The following is a 21217-nucleotide window of genomic DNA, read 5'->3' as shown; positions in this document are numbered from 1 at the left end:
GGCAAAGTTGAGATTTTGTATTTATATCGCAATATATATATATAGGCACTAACCTTATAAATAGACATCATAGTTGCAATGTAAACAACTACATTCTCAACTAAAAAAAAAAAAAAGCCTCAAAAGTACATTATGTTGCCCAACAGCTGCAATATTTGTCAAATATTGCAAAAGTGAGTCTGTTGATCTGCTGTCACTTTGTTGGGGGAGTGATACACAAAGGTGAAGAGGCTGTACGAGTGCTGTTATTACAGAATATCGCATGGCTATCAGCCAATCAGATTCGAGAACCAGACAGAACTGTTGTATAAATATATATACATCGCAATGCTAGATTTTTCTAATATTGTGCAGCCCTATCAATAGCATCTAGATGCAGCCTTTATGATGCAAGCTGAGGCTGCATCACTCAGCGATGCAATGTCAGACACAATGCACTCAAATGGAGCTAGTGACGTCACTGTGACGGGTAGGGTTAGGGGTGGGGTTAGGTGAGCCCATTAAAAAGCATTGGATGCAGCCCAGATTGCACTGCACCAGGTCTGCAGCCAGACCCCTCTCAGCCCTATAGTAAAGTAAGCGTTTCATTGGCTGTGTTTATTATTTTCATTTTTTCTTATATTTGTATTAATATATCATTAATAGTGTAAACTTCATCTCCAATTGTTCTCAGTGTTGTTTTGTTGTTGTTGTTCTGGCTGGCCTCATTTCATTGCCTCGCTGAAGCCTTCACTACAGCTTGCTGCAGATTTGAAGTGTGATTTTTATTTTATGTAAAGATGAACGTTGTGAGATGTTGCCCATGTTCCTCAGTGGTTCTCATGGCCTGCTTTAGTCTCCTTGTCTCCCTGCTGCCTCCTGCCTGCTCCCTCTCTGCCTGCCTCTGACCTGCTTCCCACCTGCTGCTTTTTAATGGTGCATGATGGGTCGGCACCCTGATTCAACAACGACTTCCCACAATGCACTCCGCACTGCTCTGTGTGCAAACTGACATCTGACCCGAGTATCTGCCAAAAAAAAAAGGGTGCACGGGAGGTGAAATTGTTCTTGTGGGTTGCTCTGATTAATGTGGTTTGGGAAAAACAGTGGGAAGTTTCACGGTTGTTTATTTTTTTCCTGCATATGCTGGTGTGTGGATGAGTTTCGCTTCCAATCAGGACTTGGATCAAAAATGATTTAAAGGGGTAGTTCACCCAAAAATAATAATTACCTTTTAAGATTCTTTCTTATGTTAAACGCAATAGAAGATATTTAGAAGAATGCTGGTGGATGGTGTCCATTGACTTCCATAGTAGGAAAATAAATGACTATTGAAGTCAATCAACCATACCATCATCGAGCATCCTTTAAAATAACTTACTTTGTGTTCAAGCAGAGTAAATAATAAGAAATTTAATTTTTGGGTGAACTATTCTTTTAACCATTCAAAAGCTGGCGATTGAATTCTCCATGTTGATACTAAAGGCCCTGATGTACTTCAACAAAATCAGTTTTTGTTTGTCATTTTAGGGTTACAAAAAAAGTTTAAAATACCTAAGATCTTGTGTAATTTTAGCTAACATTCCATTGCCATTTACACAATGATGTTTAGATCAGGGGCTCTCAACCTTTTCACTTCAAGGCCTCCTTCTCTGAAAATTTTTTGAAGGCCCAAACTGATTATCTAGAGAAAATGCTTAATGTAAAGCTTTATTTATTAGCAAAACACTGTTGTTTTTCTACATCTTTTCATATATATATATATATATATATATATACACACACACATATATATATATATATATATATATATATATATATGTATATATACATATACATATATATATATATGTGTGTGTGTGTGTGTGTGTGTGTACATTAGAGATGCACGATATATCGGCGCCCATATCGTTATCTACTATTACGTTACTATTTTTAAGATTATCGTTATCGATCCGATGTCATAATTAGGCCGATATATTTAAGCCGATAAATTACGTAATTGTACGTAAGTGTACATCACTGTAAAACGTTTTATTCATGACCATTTGAGCTGGTTTCAGTCCTTAGCTCTTTAACTTTTATCCTATTTAAATATATTTAAGTTGCTTGTTAATTAAATATCATTTTGTTATTTAAACTATTATTTTTATGCAACAATCAATATGCATGTTCATTTGCTATAAAGAAAAGGAAATAATTTTTTGCATGCAGATTTATGTGAAATGGTGAATATAGGTCTATAATCACCTTGCAATTTTGAAATCATAGCTTTTTTGCTTTGAGTATAGACTATTCAGTTCATAAGAGCAGTTCAATCTTTTATGAAGACACACACACACACACACACACACACACACACACACACACACACACACACACACACACACACACACACACACACACACACACACACACACACACACACACACACAGGGCTTGACATTAACACCCGCCAAATGCGGGTAGATTTCAGCAGTGGTGGGTTAGACAGACACTCTCACTAGCCACTTTTGCTGGTTGAAAATAATTTTCCCGGATAATAATTCTTAAAAGCAGGGTTGGACAATAAAGATGGTCCAATATGCATGCAAAGGCCATCTTAGAATTAAGAAGCAACAAGACAAAAATAATTGCGTTCGCGCGAGCAATAGAAATACTGAATACTGAATGAGAGGATAATCACTCGCGCTAACAGCTGAGATGATCTTTAAAACTGTTTCAATTGTGTGCGCGCTCCCGTTTCCTTGCGTGAAGCAACTGTGTCTAGAAACACAACTAGTGTGATCAGTTCTCTTTCAAATAGACTAGAAAAAAGTGATGAACATGCACCCACAGTCTTTCAAGAGTTCCAGATTTGTTTTTTTGTAAGCAGCACCGGTTGCTTTCGCTTCAACCGTTCTTTGAACAGATTATTTATGAGCAGGGCCAGACGGAATCTGCGGACGTTTTTTGCTATTTCTGCTGAGAATTTTGGTAAAAATCTGCGGATTTCTGCAGAATTATTTTGGGAGTATCCAGCAGAGTATCATAACTAAACCCTTAGTATATTGAATAAAAAGTAATAATTACTGAATAAAAACTGAATAAAAATTAAGATTTACACATTTACTCAAGTTAAAAAACAGAATTAATAATGGGCTAAAAATCTGCAGAAATCTGCAGAATCCTGCGCGCGCAGATTCCGTGTGGGCCTATTTATGGGTCTAACGTTAACTGTGTGTGTGTGATCATCCAAAACGTAAGTATTTTGTCAGTTTAGTGGCTAATTCGTATGAATTTTATAACAACCTAGCAATGTCAGACGTCCAAGGAGTGTGAGCACAAATCGTGTTGAAAATGATGAAGGAAGCGATGCACTTGCATTTTTCACGCACTTTTAGACACGATATGTGAACGGCGCCTCAACTCTAACATAGCAAACATTACACCGACGTGACCAATCCGCTGTCTCTGTTATGTTTGCCTTGTTTACTGTTGGTTGCTAGGTTACCAATACCACAGTCAGCCACTCTATCAACTTGAACTTGAAGCGCACCACGTTTGCCTTTAGGATTTTTATATGTTTTTGACGTGGAACTTTGAAAAGGTTTTCTTCGCATTAGGATAAATTGTGTTTTGAGCTGAAACTCACCCAAAAATCAACTCCATATAAACTGAGTTTGTTTGAAATACCACATCAGTTCCTTCTTTAATTTTGCTTGAGGTACATCAGGGTTGTAAAAACACTACAACTCATACAGGTCACATTTTACCATCAAATATTTAAAAAATCTGACTTTAAATGAGTAAGATGAATGCTGTTTTTGCGGCATCAATTTTTAATACAATTAAACACAAGAAAGTGGTGAAATATGACTATAATATGTGATTTTGCTAGTTTTTCCCTCTAATAGCTTCTATATGCTAGCCATTTCTCAGCACAAAAGCTAAAACATAAACGCTGAATGCACATTACAGTGGTACTCAAAATAATGCATTTTCCAGATTATGAAACGTGTTTTAAACTGAATTTCCTCTACAGCTGACTTCTCACTTGACCACGACTACTGCGTGTGTGTGTCTGCTTTGCGGCCAGGATCAGTGTATGGTACAGACGCCCTTTCCTCACACAGCCAATCTGTGGCTCACCTGTCATTCCTTTAAAGCAGAGCTTAATTTCCCCAAAGAATCCCTCACAGCAGCCTATGATCAAGCATAGCAGAAGCCTGTTCAGCATTAAATGCTATGCCTCTAAACAAACCGTCTTGTTCATTGCAACTTTTTATTGGAAGCAGTGTTGATGAGCCAATCAGGAAAAAAAGAACAATCTAATAAAATTGACCTGAAATTGGAAATAAAAAAAAAACAGGCCATGACAGCGGTGCAAACTATATATAGTGCTACATTTTGCTAGTGTGCTCTGCTTTGGGGGAAAATGACTCAATCCCCACTTGAGTATTTACTGTGGGTCACATGAGGGCTAATTATGCAGGAGGGCAAACAAAAGTCCTTTTCTTTTGTTGATGACACACTGCAGCACTCTGTTGGTGATTTCCCTCTCAATCATTTCTACACCAAAATTGCTGTCATTTTTCCTCTGGGTCGCGTCCAGACCCTCATACAGACTCTTCAGGATTTTGCGGATCGTTGAATTTAAGACAAAATCAACCAAATGTTGCCCTGTTTTATTTATTTTTTTGATTGTCGCAGATCTTGTGCATCCAGGATACTGTTTACATTCCTGCCGAAGCACCACTTACCACCATCTGCATAGTTTTACATTTAAATATGTTTTATTTATAAATAGAAAGTGCTCATTCAGTTTGCAAAGTCTCAAGTTGTCAATACAGTCTTCTCTTAAACTAGTCTCCCTGTTGAGAGATAAATGGCTCAAAAATCGACATTTTTACAGCTAAATAAATCAAAGACATGCCAAAATTTGTGATAAATTGTCAATTTATTTGCAAAAATCAGATTTTCTTTTCCTCCCACAAAATCCTGAAGGGGCTGCTCATAGTGCTTTTAACCCTTGTGTGCTGTTGGAGATGTTTTTATCCAATCTGGGGTGATTTTAAAGCCTAATTTGGCCACAACTTTCTCTGTGTTTCCGCAAATGGAATAATTTTTGCTGACAAATCTTATTTTGACACATATTTTGGGAAAATTCTTTGTAATTAAAAGAAAAAAAGTCAACAATACACTCTGGGCAAATTAACTACCCTTTCATTATGTTCGGGGCTGTTTTGACCCCATTGACTTCCATTATAACCATATTTTTGGATTGCAAAGCCATGACAGCTAATAATCATGCATTCTTCATTGATGCTGGTTTTTCCAATTGGGAAGAGATAACATTTGTCATTTTTACTGTTGATCAACAGTTGCAGTGCAAAAAAAGCTTAGTTTCTGGCTTTTATATGGAGTATAGTGTAATTGTGCGTTTGCATAAGATGTGGATGAAGCGTCAAGCTCAAGTGATTTACATGTTAAGTCAATGCAAAGACGTAAATAGACATCGTGCGGTGCGAATGACGTAGTGCGAATTGATCGTTTTACGCTGTTGACGCACTTAATATGCAAATCACATGATTCGCTTGAGTTGGAAAGTCTGAACTTTAGCGGACATTCACGCTGCGTTAACCAATCAGGAGCTTGCTCTGTTAGGGGTGTGATGTTTGTACCTGCAGTTGGTGTCCTGAGAGGGAAATCCTCTTGCCAACGTGGGAGAACAGCTCATCAAACTGGGCTTGGTTCAGTCTAAAGCACCGCTGAAAGCTTCCATCATTCAGGTATAGTCTCTGGAGAAGTTGATGAACTCAGAGCTGTGTGCACCTCTCAAATGATCTTATGGAAAATCCACGTTAGCCATTTAACAATGAAACTAGAGTCACCGGGCAGACAGAAACCCCAGCCATGATGGAAATCCACATCTATCGCGAAGTCAATTTGATGCGTGAATGAAGTGAGTACACTCAAAATGTTCACGTGTCTATTTACGCGTGAATATCGCGATTTACTCGCGTACGCTGTGTCTGGTGGGAACGCCCCATTAGAGAGACCTTTGCACACTTACCTTGATATGTTTCAGAAAATAAAAGAGGTCCCAACTTATATTAAGTAGCCTTAACTAATATGTACTCACACAGGAATTAATAATTTGTTACAATGTACTTATTGTGTAAATACATGTATTTATTGTGTATTTATGCTTGATTAAATACCTGTATGTAATTACATCTGTAATTAACTTTTGTAACTACTTTTGTAAATACACTGCTGACCATTCCCTACACCTTAACCCACCCTTAAACCTACCCACACCACCAAACCTGTCCATAACCCAACCTCTATCCCAACTCAATAGCACCACAAGTGTTGTCAAATACTTTATGAACACAGTAAGTACATTGTATTTATTTTTTGATGTAAGTGCATAGTAGTTAATGACACTTAATATAAAGTGGGACCTAAAAAAATAATCAGCTCAACTCTCAGAACATAGTAAGTGTATTTCGGTAAACACACACGATAATCTGCTGCTTTACTCTACAGAACTCCATAGAAAAGCCAGAAATATCTAAAGGGTTAATGCGGTCAACTAATGATTAACAGTAAAAATGACAATGCATGATCAAGAATGCATGATTATATGGTGTCAAGGCATTGCAATAAAAAAAATGTGATTATAATGGAAGTCAATGGGGCAAAACCAGCCCCCAACATAACGAAAGGGTAGTACATTTTAACAGTGCACAAGGGTTAATAAGTCCATAGCAGAGCAGCTAATGTGCGTCCTGGCAGTGTTGTCCTATAGCTGCTAATGCGCCCGACAGGAAGCATCAGTTTTGCGCTGACGCAGCGTTATTTCCTCCCTCACGCTGAGTGTGTGTGCGCGTTGGCGTTCTCTAGAGGAGGGCAGATCACTGTTGCCACTGCGCTCGGTTGTGTCACGGAGGTGATGGTGTGTGCTAATGAATTTCTGCCCTCTGTGCCAAACGCTGACACTCCCAGCATGCTCAGGGGCTTTTTTCCTGCTAGTTTGTGGGCAGCACAAGAAGAATCACATTAACTTTCTTTTCTGGCCTCAATGTTTTGAGCGCTTTGCCCTACCTCTGAAGCAGGCTGGCTGATTTACCCCAAGTAAAGTTCTCTGCTCTGAAAAGTGTTCACCTTTGACCTCTTAAAGGATTGGTTTACCTTATAAATGTAGGTTCTGCCAATATTTACTCAATATAATATCTCTTTGATTGAATACAAACATAGACGTTGATGTAGAATTATTAGCCCCCCTGAAAGTGTTTTCCCTAATTTCTGTTTAACGGAGTGAAGATTTTTCTCAGCACATTTCTAAACATAATAGTTTTATAACTGATTTATTTTATCTTTGCCATGATGACAGTAAATAATATTTGACTATATGTTTTTCAAGATGCTTGTATACAGCTTAAAGTAACATTTAAAGGCTTAACTAGGTTAATTAGTGTAAAGTTAGGGTAATTAGGCAAGTCATTGTATAACAGTAATTTGTTCTGTAGACCAGGGGTTTTCAAAGTGTGAGGCGCGCCTCCCCTGGGGGGCGCCAGAGCATGTCAGGGGAGGCGCGGAAAAATATTATATAATAATAATAATATTATAATAATATATAATAATATTATATAATAAAAATATAATTATTAAGTTTCATTATTATATGTATTTTTTATTATATTTAAACGTTTTAATTGAACAAAGCTAACAAAAATAATACGTCAAAAATAAGAAAACCTTTTTTACCCAGAAGGCCATAGCTGTGAATTTGCTTCTGTTTGGCAAGCCCGCCAATACAGGTATATGCCTGCTAATACAACGGATCGGTTTCTGAGACCCCCCGATTCAAAGCCTTCAAGTTCAGGGCTTAAACCCAAAAGACGACTATATGATGATCAGTATTTGAGTTTAGGATTTACGTGGACAGGACCAGCTGATGAACCACGACCTTTATGTGTGGTTTGTCAAAATCTTTTGGCTAATGACAGCATGAGACCCGCTAAACTTCAACTGTTTTGACTGGGATGGACTGTTCTTGGATCTGTTCTATTCATATTGAACCATCATCCTAGTTTTAAAAACGTTATATTAAAATACTTGTTATTACTCTGTAAATAAATAAATGGATAAGTTGTGTCAAAAGGGAGGCCCACTGTCTTAGACTGTGAAAAACCCTGCTGTAGACAATCCAACACTAATATTGCTTAAGGGGGCTAATAATATTGGCCTTAAAATGGCTTTAAATAAATTAAGAACTGCTTTTATTCTTGCCGAAAAAAAAAACAAATAAGACTTTCTCCAGAAGAAAAAATATTATAGGAAGTACTGAGATAAATTCCTGAATCTGTTAAACATAATTGGGGAAATATTTCAAAAATGAAAATAAAAATTCACAGGAGGACGAATCATTCTGACTTTAACTGTATATGGCAAAATAAAAGTCTGTAAAGCTCACGCTTTATATTCCAAGTCATCTGAAGTCATAAAATAATAATGAACAGCAATCTATCAATGTCTTCTGCAGGCAAATGTTTTTTATTTTCGGTTTCTAAACTCACTTTCGAAACCTTTAAACGTCACTTGGTGTTTACTAGTACAAAATCAGTCATGGACATTTGGATCAGTTTGATGGCGAGTAAATAATGGCAGAATTTTCATCTTTAGGTGAACAGACGTAGTGCTGCAGTGATGACTTTTTATTATTATTTTTATTCTTTATTTAGTTCATTTTCTGTTCAACCATACAATTGAAGGAACATGGTCCAAAGGAAGAATAGAGGTATAATATAATACAACTTCAAAATAAAAGCAGAAGCGGCGTACTATCGTACTTGTATAGATTCCTCACATATAAGGCACACGATGTGTATGGGTGTTTCCCTGTGATGGGTTGCAGCTGGAAGGGCATCCGCTGCGTAAAACATATGCTGGATAAGTTGGCGGTTCATTCCACTGTGGCAACCCCAGATAAATAAAAGGACTTAAGGCTGATTTATACTTCTGTGTTAGTCTTAACCATCTATGAAACTAACTGTTATTTTAGAAATGCTTTCTATTTCCACGACATCTCGGCAAAACACCAGTATAAACTACTATGACAATGATCACCTCAGGTACTGATTATGAGCTTTATTCTTAAATTAAATGCTCTTAATATAAGTTTAAATACTATTTTATGTCACATTTATTGCCAAGCAGCAGCAGATAGCTCACCTCAGATCTATTAATAATGCCTATTATTATTGTGATATATTAATAATAGCCTAGTAATAATGTTAAAGAGGTTTAATATCCATAAATGAATGCCGGGTATTTAAAAGGCACCTATGGTGAAAAATCTACTTTTCAAGCTGTTTGGACAGACATGTGTGTATATAGTGTATAGACTGTCATATTGGGCTGATATAAACACACACACTCCTTTTTTTTCAATTTAACAACATAAAAACTGTGGACCAATTGGAGCGGTGTTCAGACCGACCGCATCTTTACGTAGGAGAGGGGTCCCCCCGCCCACCAATATTGATTGACAGCCTTGTGTCACGATCATATCCTCAGTTTCTTGTTGCACATCCGCCATTTTCAGCGTGTGTGTCAAAGCGATATCACTAAAGGAACACCCGTGCTCTATTTTTTAGATGAAAAGCTCATTGGGCTCAACACAAGATCAATATTCTCCACATTATTGCTCTAATCGTATGTATTGCTTGTATCTTTTGCGTGGCGCGGCGCCGTGCATTTCGAAGTTCTGGGTTTCTGTCGGGGTGCACGCGGCGGAGCTTCGGGTTGGCGGCTCGGCATCCACGGCGCTGTTGTGTTTGCCCTGGTGGAGGCTTGTGTTTGGAGTTCTGGAATACGTGGTGCGGCGATTCGGGACACTTCATGTTTCTGCCGCGTCACTGAGAGTGTCTGTTGTGCCGTGTTGCGGCGCATTCGGTGCCTCAGTCAAAGTTAATTCAGTGTCTGCGGTTATCAGTCTCAGTGTACAAGCTCGGCACTTGTACACCGAGACTATACAAACTATACACAAATGATTTTGTACTCTCTGCTTGGTCTGTGCCCGAGTCGTACATGTACAGCTGAATGCTGATCCTAGCTTAGCTTAGCTTCTCTCTCTCTGTCTGTCAGCCTGTCTGTTGCAAACACAGAGCGTGGGAGCTTTTGGCTCCGCCCCCTTGATACGATGGGCGGGAAGCCGAAACTAATTTTCATGTGAAGCAACACGCCCCTAAAACAGCAAACTGTGTACACGCCCCCAACATGACACTTTTGAACACATTATAATACAAACATCTGAACTGTGTGTTGAACTGAATCTAAACTGGCACACTCAGAACAACCATAATACTAATATTAAATCATAAAAAAGGGGTAAGCTATGTGCCCTTCAAATGTTTCTGTCGTTTCGCATTGCATTTGGTGCAGACAGCCAAATTGCTCGTCTCTGGAATCTGTCCGTGTGTTGTTAGGATATGGTGTAAACCAAAAACTCATTACTGCAGCACTCTGTTACCATTTCTTTGATTTGTGGAACGTCTTTGGTGCACAACTGTTATTTAATTTATTTCTACCCTCAAATCCAAAACATCGTGCCAGCCAAAGCCTCCCTGCTCTTCAGGTACAGCTGCCATTCATAAATCTGTCAATCCAGCCAATGTTTCCAGCCCTACAGTACTGTATGTCCACTGGAGGAGGACACTACTCAATTCACCCTGGGATATGTGTTGATTTATGTGCTAATTAAGCTATTCTGAAGCAGATTCTGATGTTGTTTTTATTCTGTGAGTATTGACAACAGTTGATGGGGGTGGTCTTGTTGAATGAGGGTAATTGTGTGGTATATTTCCTTCAGAGCAAAGTCAGGACAGCGTCGCTGGCTTGTCGGACTCCAGCTCCTTGCAGGACGTCTTCATGGATGCCACCAGCTCACAGGACAGCAGCCACAAACTCCATCCTGTGAAGTGTAGCATCTTCCCAGAGGATTCAAATGCCACTGGGAAGGAGAAACAGGCCACGGTGGAGGACACAGGTAATGACCACCATACAATAAACATGTACAGTATTATGTTTTTACACATTTCTAGACATAATTGTTTTAATAACTCATTTCTAATTACTGATTTTTTGTCTTTGATGTCCATGATGGTAGGACATAATATTCTTCAAGATACTTGTATTCAGCTTAAACAGACATTTAAAGGCTTAACTAGGTTAATTAGGGTAAAGTTAGGGTAATTAGGCAAGTCATTGTATAACCATATATAAACCATGTATGGTTTTTTCTGTATACAATCCAAAACAAATATTGCTTAAGAGGGCTAATAATATTGACCTTAAAATGGTCTTTAAAAAATTAAAAACTGCTTTTATTCTAGCCAAAATGAAACAAATAAGACTTTCTCGGGAAGAAAAAATATTATAGGAAATACTGTGAAAAATTCCTGAATCTGTTCAACATCATTTGGGAAATATTTGAAAAAAAGATTAACAGCAGGGTGAATAATTTTGGCTCCGACTGTATATACTGCAAAGTTAATGCCATTCATAATACAATGCTTTTTAACACACTTTTAGCTTTGATTAGTAGTAACGACCATTCCAAATATGGTCAATTGTTCATTTCTGTGGTTATAAATAAGCATATAAAATAATTTCTGAACTGTGTAGCTATCAGAGAACTATTTAATTTAATCTCTGCACTTCATTGCACCTTTAAGAAAACATGTATGTAGTTAGCAGTGTTGTGGGTAACACGTTACAAGTAACGTAAGTAATAAGTAACTACATAAACAGTACTGCAAGACACTTTTGGTTTTAACAACAGAACTTTGAAGCTGTAATTAAAATTACAATTTTATTAAAACATTAATATTAAAATATTAAAAATAAAGAATTAATCAGCTGAATAAAAATAAACAGTAAAATATTTAGTAGTAAAAAATTCACTGTTACTACTACTGTTGCTGATAACGCTAAATATAGAATTCTAGCATTATCATTTATACAACCCATATTTATTTTTAGTCTCATTTTCAATCAATGATTCAGCTATTCACTCATAAACTTCATGCTTCATTGCTAGATGATTATTTTTGACCACTGGAATGAGACACAGCTTGTGTTTGCACTCGATAAACATTGGTGAAGTGCAGTGAACTGATGACCAGGCATGGGACGATAAGCGGTTAAAATTTTCTCATACCGTTCCAATGATACACAGTAGAACTCAGAATTATTCGCCCCCCTTTGAATTTATTTATTTTTTTATATTTTCCAAATGATGTTTAACAGGGCAAGGAAATTTTCACAGTATTTCTAATAATAATTTTTCTTCTAAAGAAAGTCTTATTTGTTTTATTTTGGCGAGAATAAAACCAGTTTAAAATTTTTTAAGCACCATTTTAAGGTCAATATTATTAGCCTTTTTAAGCTATATATATTTTTTTGATAGTCTACAGAACAAACCATCAATATACAGTAACTTGCCTAATTACCCTAACCTGCCCAGTTAACCTAATTAACCTAGTTAAGCCTTTAAATGTCACTTTAAGCTGTATAGAAGTGTCTTGAAGAATGACAAAGATAAAATAAATCAGTTATTAGGAACGAGTTATTAAAACTATTATGTTTATAAATGTGTTGAAGAAATCTTTTGTTCTTTAAACGTAAAATGTGGAAAAAAATAAACAGGGGCGCTAATAATTCAGGGGGGCTAATAATTCTGACTTCAACTGTATGTAAAGTTTTTTTAACATGTTTTTTGCGACTATTTTATTTAGTTTTTTTTTTTTTGACCCTCCACATCAAAAGCTACTGTTCCAAATTATATTTAATGTTTCTTAAAATAAAACAGAATGTGTTCAAAAAAAAATTTTAAGTTTTTTTTCTCGGACATTAAAAAACAATGTATTTTAGAGTAATGTAATACCGTGAAACCGTGAAATTTTTATCCAAGATTATCATAACGTCACAATCTTATACCGGCCCATGCCTACTGATGCCCTTCACAGCCAATAACATTAATTTCTGTTGAGCACCGGTGAATTCTGTGGCAGGTCAGCTGTGTTTAAGAACGCGATCAGTGTTTAAATTGATGTTTTTCAAATTTCAGTTCCTAAATTTTGTATCGTGGCAGGTCTAATATAGTGAAAGAATCAGATCATTAACTTGAGTTGGATAAATGGCATCTAAAACGTGTGTTTGGGAAATAAAACATTAGCTAGCTAGTGCCATTTCCATTAACTTCGCTGAAAATGATGTCTGATATCCCTTTTTATTTTCACTATCCACTCAGAACGGACATTCAGGTCACTCGGAAGAAAGTGAACTTATAAATTTGTGTCACTTTCTCTTTGCTGATGAGATAAACAGCCAGGTACACATTGTTTCTGTGTAACTCAGGTAATACTTCCGGGTTTCTTCCCACCGCAGCCTCGATTTTGCTTTTAAAATGGCGACTGTGTGATATCAGTCTATAAACCAGTCGTTAAGCTCCCTTGGCCAGTGTAAAAAAGCTACATCTACAGGGGGAAAGCACCCTTAACTAAACTAAAAAGCAGCATCTGTGCTTCTGAAATCCTACAGGCCCCCTGGAGGACAAAAACATGGACTTCAGCTCCGCCACCCTGTCCCAGGAGTCCTCCGTCACGCAGGAGTCCTCAGACACCACTTTATCCATCACGTCCCCTGAGGCCTCCGTCCCGAAGACTCCCACAGCAGACCCGCTGAGCCAGGCTCCATCTGTCCCGCAGCCACCCACCACGCCAAACAGACCGCACCCGCAGACGGGGCCCTCCAGCGAGAGCAAGCGCAGGCCGGAGCCGCCCCCTCCACTGGAGGCCATGGAGCTGCCCAAGGCTCTGCCGGCGGGACGAGAGGAGCAGAGGAAAACACTAGTGGACGTGTGTGTGCGCTGTCTGTTCCTGTGTCTGAGCCGCTACCCACAGCACTACAAGAGTCTGTACCGTCTGGCACACCTCTACGCCTACAGCAACACACACAAGGTGAACACACACACACACACACACACACACACACACACACACACACACACATATATATATATACACATATACTAGGGGTGTAAGCAATCTCAATTGATCCATACAGATCACAACACATGGTTTGGAACGGCTTTGACCTGCAGACTGCATGGTGGCTCAGTGGTTAGCACTTAGAGCAAGAAGGTCGCTGGGTCGAGTCCCGGCTGGACCAGTTTTTACATCGAGTTTGCATGTTCTCCCCATGTTGGCGTGGGTTTCCTCCGGGTGCTCCGGTTTCCCCCACAGTCCAAACACATGTGCTATAGGTTAATGGTCCCCAACCTTTTTCTAACTGCGGACCGGTCAACGATTGACCATTTTACTACAGACCAAGGGGTTGAAATAATAATAATAATAATAATAATAAACGTGAATCCACTGTGTACTCATATGGAACTTTATTAGCACATTGCTCCAACATTACAATGCTATTATAACATTAGGAAGTAATAACTTTATTAACACATTGCTCCAACAATATTATAACATCAAAAACTGTCCGTAACGCTAAATCAATGCGAGCCCTGAGCTTGTTTCTTTGCAACGAGATGGTCCCATCTGGGGGTAATGGCAGAAGGAAGATTGCCGGAAGAACGCGTGCACGTCTAGAACGTGCTGACGTCTGCTTTAGCCAATCAGAACAGTCAGACGCAGTCACATCCGCGCGGTTTATGAGAAAAGCCTTTTGAATATTTTTCCAGACACATTCAGCTGCTAGAAATTAGTCAGATAACGTTTATATGGTAACACTTTACAATAAGGTTCATTAGTTAATGCATTGGCTAACATGAACTAATCATGAACAACACATGAACAACATTTATTAATCATAATTGAACATTTACTAATCCATTATTAACATTCGAGTCCATGCTTGTTAACAGTAGTTAATGCACCATGAGTTAACATGAACCAACAATGAACTATTGTATTTTCATTAACTAACGTTAACTAGCATGAATAAATACAGTAGTAAATGCATTGTTCATTGTTTGTTCATCTTAGTAAATGCATTAATTAACATTAACTAATGAACCTTATTGTAAAGTGTGACCGTTTATATGTTCATCTTAATGCCAACCGTGTAAATAATTATCGATTAGATGCGTATGATAAGCCGTTGTTTGTTTACCTTAAAGCTTTGCGTGTGCCCGTGAAACAGCCCGTGAACGCCAGCACACGCACATATCATGTACATCTCGACTTGCGAAAGTGTTTCTCTATGTGTTTTCTCGAAGCTGTTCACAACACTGATACATCCACAGAGTTTGTGATGTTGTCAAATATTTACAAACACAAGCGCAGCCGTTTAGAGCTCATTTCTGGTTAGTGATGTCACAATTTACTGGTATTTTGGAATGGATGTGTGAATAGTCTTTTCCGGAAAAATTCCGTAACGTCCTCGCCTGTGTGGACAGCGCTTTTTTGAATTTACCGATAATCATTCTGGAAATTTTCCATATATTTACCGGCATCACTGCGTGAAAGGGGCTATTGACAACCGAAGTGTGTTGCTTGTGTCCAGTCTACTCCTTTGCCTCGGGTTTTTGGACCACGGACATGCTTTATTCAGCTGGTTTGTTGACAAATATTTCTCGTATCCATTCATTGGCTGTTTGTGGGTCCTTTGAGGTTGGGAAGTAGCGCTCAAACTCCTTTAACAGCGAAGACTGGTGATCGTGCACCAGCTTGGTGAGTGAGGGCGCAGGCTCAGACTCACACAAAATCACCGCTAATGTTTGAAACTAGGGATGGGAAGATTAACCGATATGTATCGATACGCGGTCATGCGCGTGCACGATGCGAGTGCATCGGTAGAGCAGCAGAGGATGAATGAAATTTTGGAAGCAAATCGAGATGCATCGGTTTTTGCGAGATGCATCGGTTTTTCCAAGGTACAACTTATATTTTTAATATAGAATGTATTTTTTATTTATTAACAAGTGTTGTCAACCTGTTTTTGGCGCATAATTTAATCGACCTACATAAAGTATGCCTTAGCAACGGACTTGCGGATGTGTACACTCACACTACAACTCAGTGTATCAGGTGTGCGGATGAAGCTAGTGGTGCGCCCTCAGAAAGTGCGAGAAGCAAAACAAACATTTTATTCCCCACTGAGTTTTAAATCTAAAGTATGGCAACATTATGGATTCTGCAAAAAGGATGGACGACTTGACAGGACAGATGCAATTTGCAAAATGTGCCGCGCATCTGTAAAATACACGGGCAGTACGACTAATCTGAAATCTCACTTGAAGCGGCGCCTCGGTGTTGTTGTGGAAGCATCTTCCAGTGTTCCTGCATCCCCGGCTTCCTGCTCTGCTTCAACTGTAGCTACAGTACCAGCTCCAAAAGTGGTGAGAAAAGCATTGAAAGTTTTCTCCATGCGCAACAGTTTTGTGCGCTCTACGCCAATAACGAATGCTATTGCATTGTTCATCGGCAAAGATATTCAGCCTAGTGTCACGGAGAACGAAGGTTTTAAACACCTCCTCCTGTTAATTTGTATTTATTTATATTTTTATTAGCCTGTTGTTTACAGTGACAGTGATGTTTCAAAGCAGCATAACACTGCTAGTTCATCACCTTAAGTTTTGAATATTCAGTGGCACAATATATCTTTGTAAAACTTGTTTTCATAGTTGAAAAGTTAAATCACAATTCTTGTTGTGCAATGCTCAACCTTTATGTTGAAAGAGTGCAAATATATACATTTATAATATATATTGCACTTATACATTTTGTTTATCTTGAAAATACTTAAATAATATGTGCTATATGTTCTAAAATGGCCCTCTACTGTAAACTGACACTCTGGCTCTGAGAGAAAAGCTAGTTTGTAAAAAAAGTCTTGGTTTTGCTTGGTTTATAAATAATCAAACTCATTCAATGGCACAGCATCCTCTTTCACATCATCTCATAAACTTGATCTAATTAGTTAGTGCTGAAATATCGCATTGTATCGTGATATGGGTGTGAATCGTATCGTGTTGCATCGCAATATGTCACAAATGTATCGCTCATATATCGGATCGTATTCTTTGTATCGAGATGCGTATCGGATCGGCATTATAGCTTAGATGCTCAACCCTATTTGAAACGTGTCTAATATGCCTCTGTTCCCGCGCCATCTTCACAACTCCAGTTTGGCTTTAAATGCAGCTACTTTATCTGCCAACTTAAAGATAATTCATTCTTGTGCGACCCGGTACTGATTGATCCACGGACTGGTACCGGTCCCGGGGGTGGGGGACCACTGCTATAGGTGATTTGAGTGAACTAAATTGGCCGAGTGTGTGTGAATGTGAGTGTGTATGAGTGTTTCCCTGTACCAAGTTGTGAGTTTAAAAGCATCTGCTGTGTAAAACATATGCTGGAATAGTTGGTGGTTCATTCCACTGTGGCGACCTCTGATAAATTAGGGGCTAAGCTAAATGAAAATGAATGACTGAATGTGGGATTAATCCTAAATTAGTATCGATGGCAGAGAGATCGCCTTCCACGTCATTGCAATATCATGTGCCAAAGCTTTCCTGTAAAATAAAATGATGACTAAAGAAATTGTGGCGCCACCTAAAAGCTTTCTTATTAATTAAAGGGGTTTTCTGTCACCACTTGTGTAGTTTATAATAATGCATTCAGTGTGGAGCCGCACAGTTGAACATTAAAAGATCGGGATCGCTGTGGCACAGTAGGTAGTGCTGTCGCCTCACAGCAAGAAGGTCACTGGTTTGAGCCTCGGCTGGACCAGTTTCTACATAGAGTTTGCATCAGTTGGCATTTCTGTGTGGAGTTTGCATGTTCTTCCTGCATTCGTGTTGGTTTCCTCCGGGTGCTCCGGTTTCCCCCACACATGCGGTGGGTAGGCTAAATTGTCTGTAGTGTTTGAGTGCGTATGGATGTTTCCCAGAGATGGGTTGCAGTTGAAAAGGCGTCCGCTGTGTAAAAACATATGGTGGATAAGTTGTCGGTTCATTCCGCTGTGGTGACCCCAGATTAATAAAGGGACTAAGCCGAAAAGAAGATGAATAAATGAATTCAGCCGGTTATTTCTTTTTTCATTATTAAAATTAATAGAGCCAAGAGGGATGATCTCATATTCACCAGTGTATGTGTGTGTTTTTGATGCGTGTTGGATGGTACAGCTCACAGATAATAATACTGTGCCCACTCTCCACATGGAGCCAAGTTTAGCTGACGCCAGAATATTGTGTAACACCACTGACCACTGAACAAACCACTCGCTCTCGCATGAAGTCTGACGCTGCTGTGTGGTTGATTGTGTGTGTGTGTGTGTGAGGCCTGAGGGGTTTCCCCACTCCTACAGTACATATGTGGTCAAGTCCTGTAAACAAAAAAATAACAATCTACATTCTGCTTGGTTAAAGATAGACCCCAACAGAATCTGTTTTAGCCCATCATCAATTTTGTTTATTTACTTGAGTGAATGTGTGTAAATCTATATTTAATCAGTTCTTAAATTAATTTCAGTAATATTATTGACTAATAAGAGATTGTACTGATTTATGTACAGTGCAGTTTGTAATATTTTCTGTCTATTAGTCGAGATATTATATGAGAGACTTGCTTTGTTTAGCAAGTAAAGTGGATTTAATTGGATTTACAATTTAAATGTTAAATAAAAGTTAAAAAGATATTATTTTTTATTTCACATATTAAGGTTTTAGTTATGATACTCCCAAAATAATTCCACAGAAATCTGCAGATTTTTACCAAAATTCTTGGCAGAAATAGCAAAAAACGTCCGCAGATTCTGCCTGGCCCTAGTTAAAGGTGTTTGTGTTGAGGTCGTATGTTGATGAGCCCTCATACGTGTTAAATTACGCCGTATGCACTGTACAAAAAAGCAGTGATTAAGTACTTTAAAAAGGAAGTTAAACCTGTTGCCTTAAAAGCAACAAGTTGACTTTACTTAAATTAAAGTGTTTAAATTTACTCAGTTTAGGTAGCTATTCTCAATATTAAATCTGTCTATTATTGAAATATTGTTTTCTAAATTTGTATTTGTAAATGATTTATTATGCATCCATATGAGAACGCCTAGTGCTGTTCTGCAAAAAAAACAAGAATGTCAAATACATTTCTAAAAACATTTTATATTCGTTAATCATTCTCTCATTGGCCACTTTATTAGGTACTTTTGCCTTCAGAACTGCCTTAATCCTTCATGGCATAGATTCAACAAGGTACTGAAAATATTCCTCAGAGATTTTTCTCCATATTGACATGATAGCATCACACCATTCTCTGCAAACCATAGAGATGGTTGTGCGTGAAAATCCCAGTAGATCAGCAGTTTCTGAAATACTCAGACCAGCCTGTCTGGCACCAACAACCATGTTCAAAGTCACTTAAATCCCCTTTCTTCCCTATTCTGATGCTCGCTTTGAACTGCAGTAGATTGTCTTGACCAGTCTACATGCCTAAGTTGCTGCCATGTGATTGGCTGATTAGAAATTTCAGTAACGATCAGTTGGAATCAATTAAACTTTTCTAAGAGAGAGAAAGAGAGACTGTGCTGTGGGAACACCAGAGCAGAGCTCATTAATATTCATGACCATTCCAAATATGGTCAAAGACGATTTTCTGATTCTAAGGTTATTTCTGGGGATGTAAATGATCAAATAAAACCATTTATGGAGATTTTTTTAACTTGAATATCAGAGGATAGTTTACCTTTTTGAACCAATGCACTCTATGGCACTTTTAAATATTTGTTTTAAGGCCTGAAATAAAGCAGAATACTCTTATGGGCTACTGTTGGTGCGTTTGCATAAGGTTTCATTAAAGCTTAAAAGATGATGATCAGTGCGTGCAAAAAGAGTAATTAATTGAATTAATAATAATACAATTATTGGTTACACCGAAGAAAAATAATCGCAGCGTCTTGTCATTTCGCTCTCTTTACAAGTGGACTTGCATACGTCATCTCCATCCTTCCACTCTTGGAAATCTGTCTGATCTTTGGCCAGAGATTGTTCAGCTCTGAAATTTAATCACCCCACCGTGACAAGCCAGAGATTTCATAACCACCATAACACGCTAAATCTCGAAGCCCGACTCCTTCCCGAGGCAAACGTGTGGAAGTTTAGTGCTGGGGTTTAATGAACGCCACCAAACAGAGCTCCAGCGGCAAACACAGAGAGATACACGTGTGTCTGCGTCTTAATAAAGAAGTGATGTGTTCATTAACTGTGAATTAGCGGCGTGGAAATGGATTTGATGGGATGATACAGTGTAATTATGTTGGAGTGTCACTAGAGTTTTCATTAGCTTTCAGTCTTTAGTGTCTAATGGGAGCGGGTTTTACTGCTGTTTCTGTGTTTTCATGGTTTCTGGGAAGCATGCTACTTTACTGAGCAGTCTGTTTTCTTACGTTTTCCATGCACCGATTTTTCTTTGCATGGAATATTTTGAAAGTAATATAGTAAAAAGCCCAAGCTAAAAATGTGCTGTGCTGAATCCCACAATGTCTTGCGTGATGATTTTTTTTTTTTATCGAAAATGTAATTAAAAATCACAAATAATATATTCGACCACGGTAGCATACGCTTGACATTGTCATTTCTAATGCTTTAAATGTTTTATTTACCAGCTCTATGCAACTTCACAACATTTGTTTAATGTAAACTCTGAAGATACTATAGAATTCAGTAAGTAGTGATAAAAGTTCGGAATGAAGTACATTCGGGAGGTTATCATCACAGAATAAAGCCAGACAAATTTATCAGCAGCCCAACGCAAAACAGAGCACTGTTATATTAGACTAAAAGGTTTTACAACCATTTTGGATGTACTTTATTCCACTTATTACATGGCTATTTGCTGCAAAACATAGAAATTAGACACTAAACTATGTTCTGAGCCATAATAGTTTGTTAAAGCTGACCGAAATGAAAACAGCTGATGGAGTATACACTAACCTGCGCATTATTCAGACACAAGATGGCGCCAAACAGTCAAAAACACAAAGCTGACAGTAATGAAAACAGCTGATGGAGTATACACTAACCTGCGCATTATTCAGACACAAGATGGCGCCAAACAGTCAAAAACACAAAGCTGACAGTAATGAAAACAGCTGATGGAGTATACACTAACCTGCGCATTATTCAGACACAAGATGGCGCCAAACAGACAAAAACACAAAGCTGACAGTAATG

General features: G+C 38.3%; 1 protein-coding gene across 8 annotated transcripts in view; it reads left to right on the top strand.

The window, feature by feature from the left end:
• cabin1 (calcineurin binding protein 1) overlaps nucleotides 1–21217 on the top strand; it is a 158434-nt gene that overhangs the window by 54732 nt on the left and 82485 nt on the right. For 4 of the 8 annotated variants that reach the window (XM_087265544.1, XM_087265540.1, XM_087265543.1 and 1 more), the window contains exons 28-30: nucleotides 4004–4069; nucleotides 10841–11017; nucleotides 13573–13991. In XM_087265544.1, coding sequence (XP_087121670.1) covers nucleotides 4004–4069; nucleotides 10841–11017; nucleotides 13573–13991 — 662 coding nt within the window. The remainder of the gene's footprint in view (nucleotides 1–4003; nucleotides 4070–10840; nucleotides 11018–13572; nucleotides 13992–21217) is intronic. The other 4 variants (XM_087265546.1, XM_087265542.1, XM_087265545.1 and 1 more) reach the window with 1 other exon arrangement.

This window comes from Danio rerio, chromosome 8 (assembly GCF_052040795.2).
Source record: "Danio rerio strain M-AB ecotype USA chromosome 8, GRCz13ab, whole genome shotgun sequence".
Classification (NCBI taxonomy): Eukaryota; Metazoa; Chordata; class Actinopteri; order Cypriniformes; family Danionidae; genus Danio; species Danio rerio.
The sequence above is the reverse complement of the archived record's forward strand: the minus strand, read 5'-3'. Positions and strand labels throughout refer to the sequence as shown.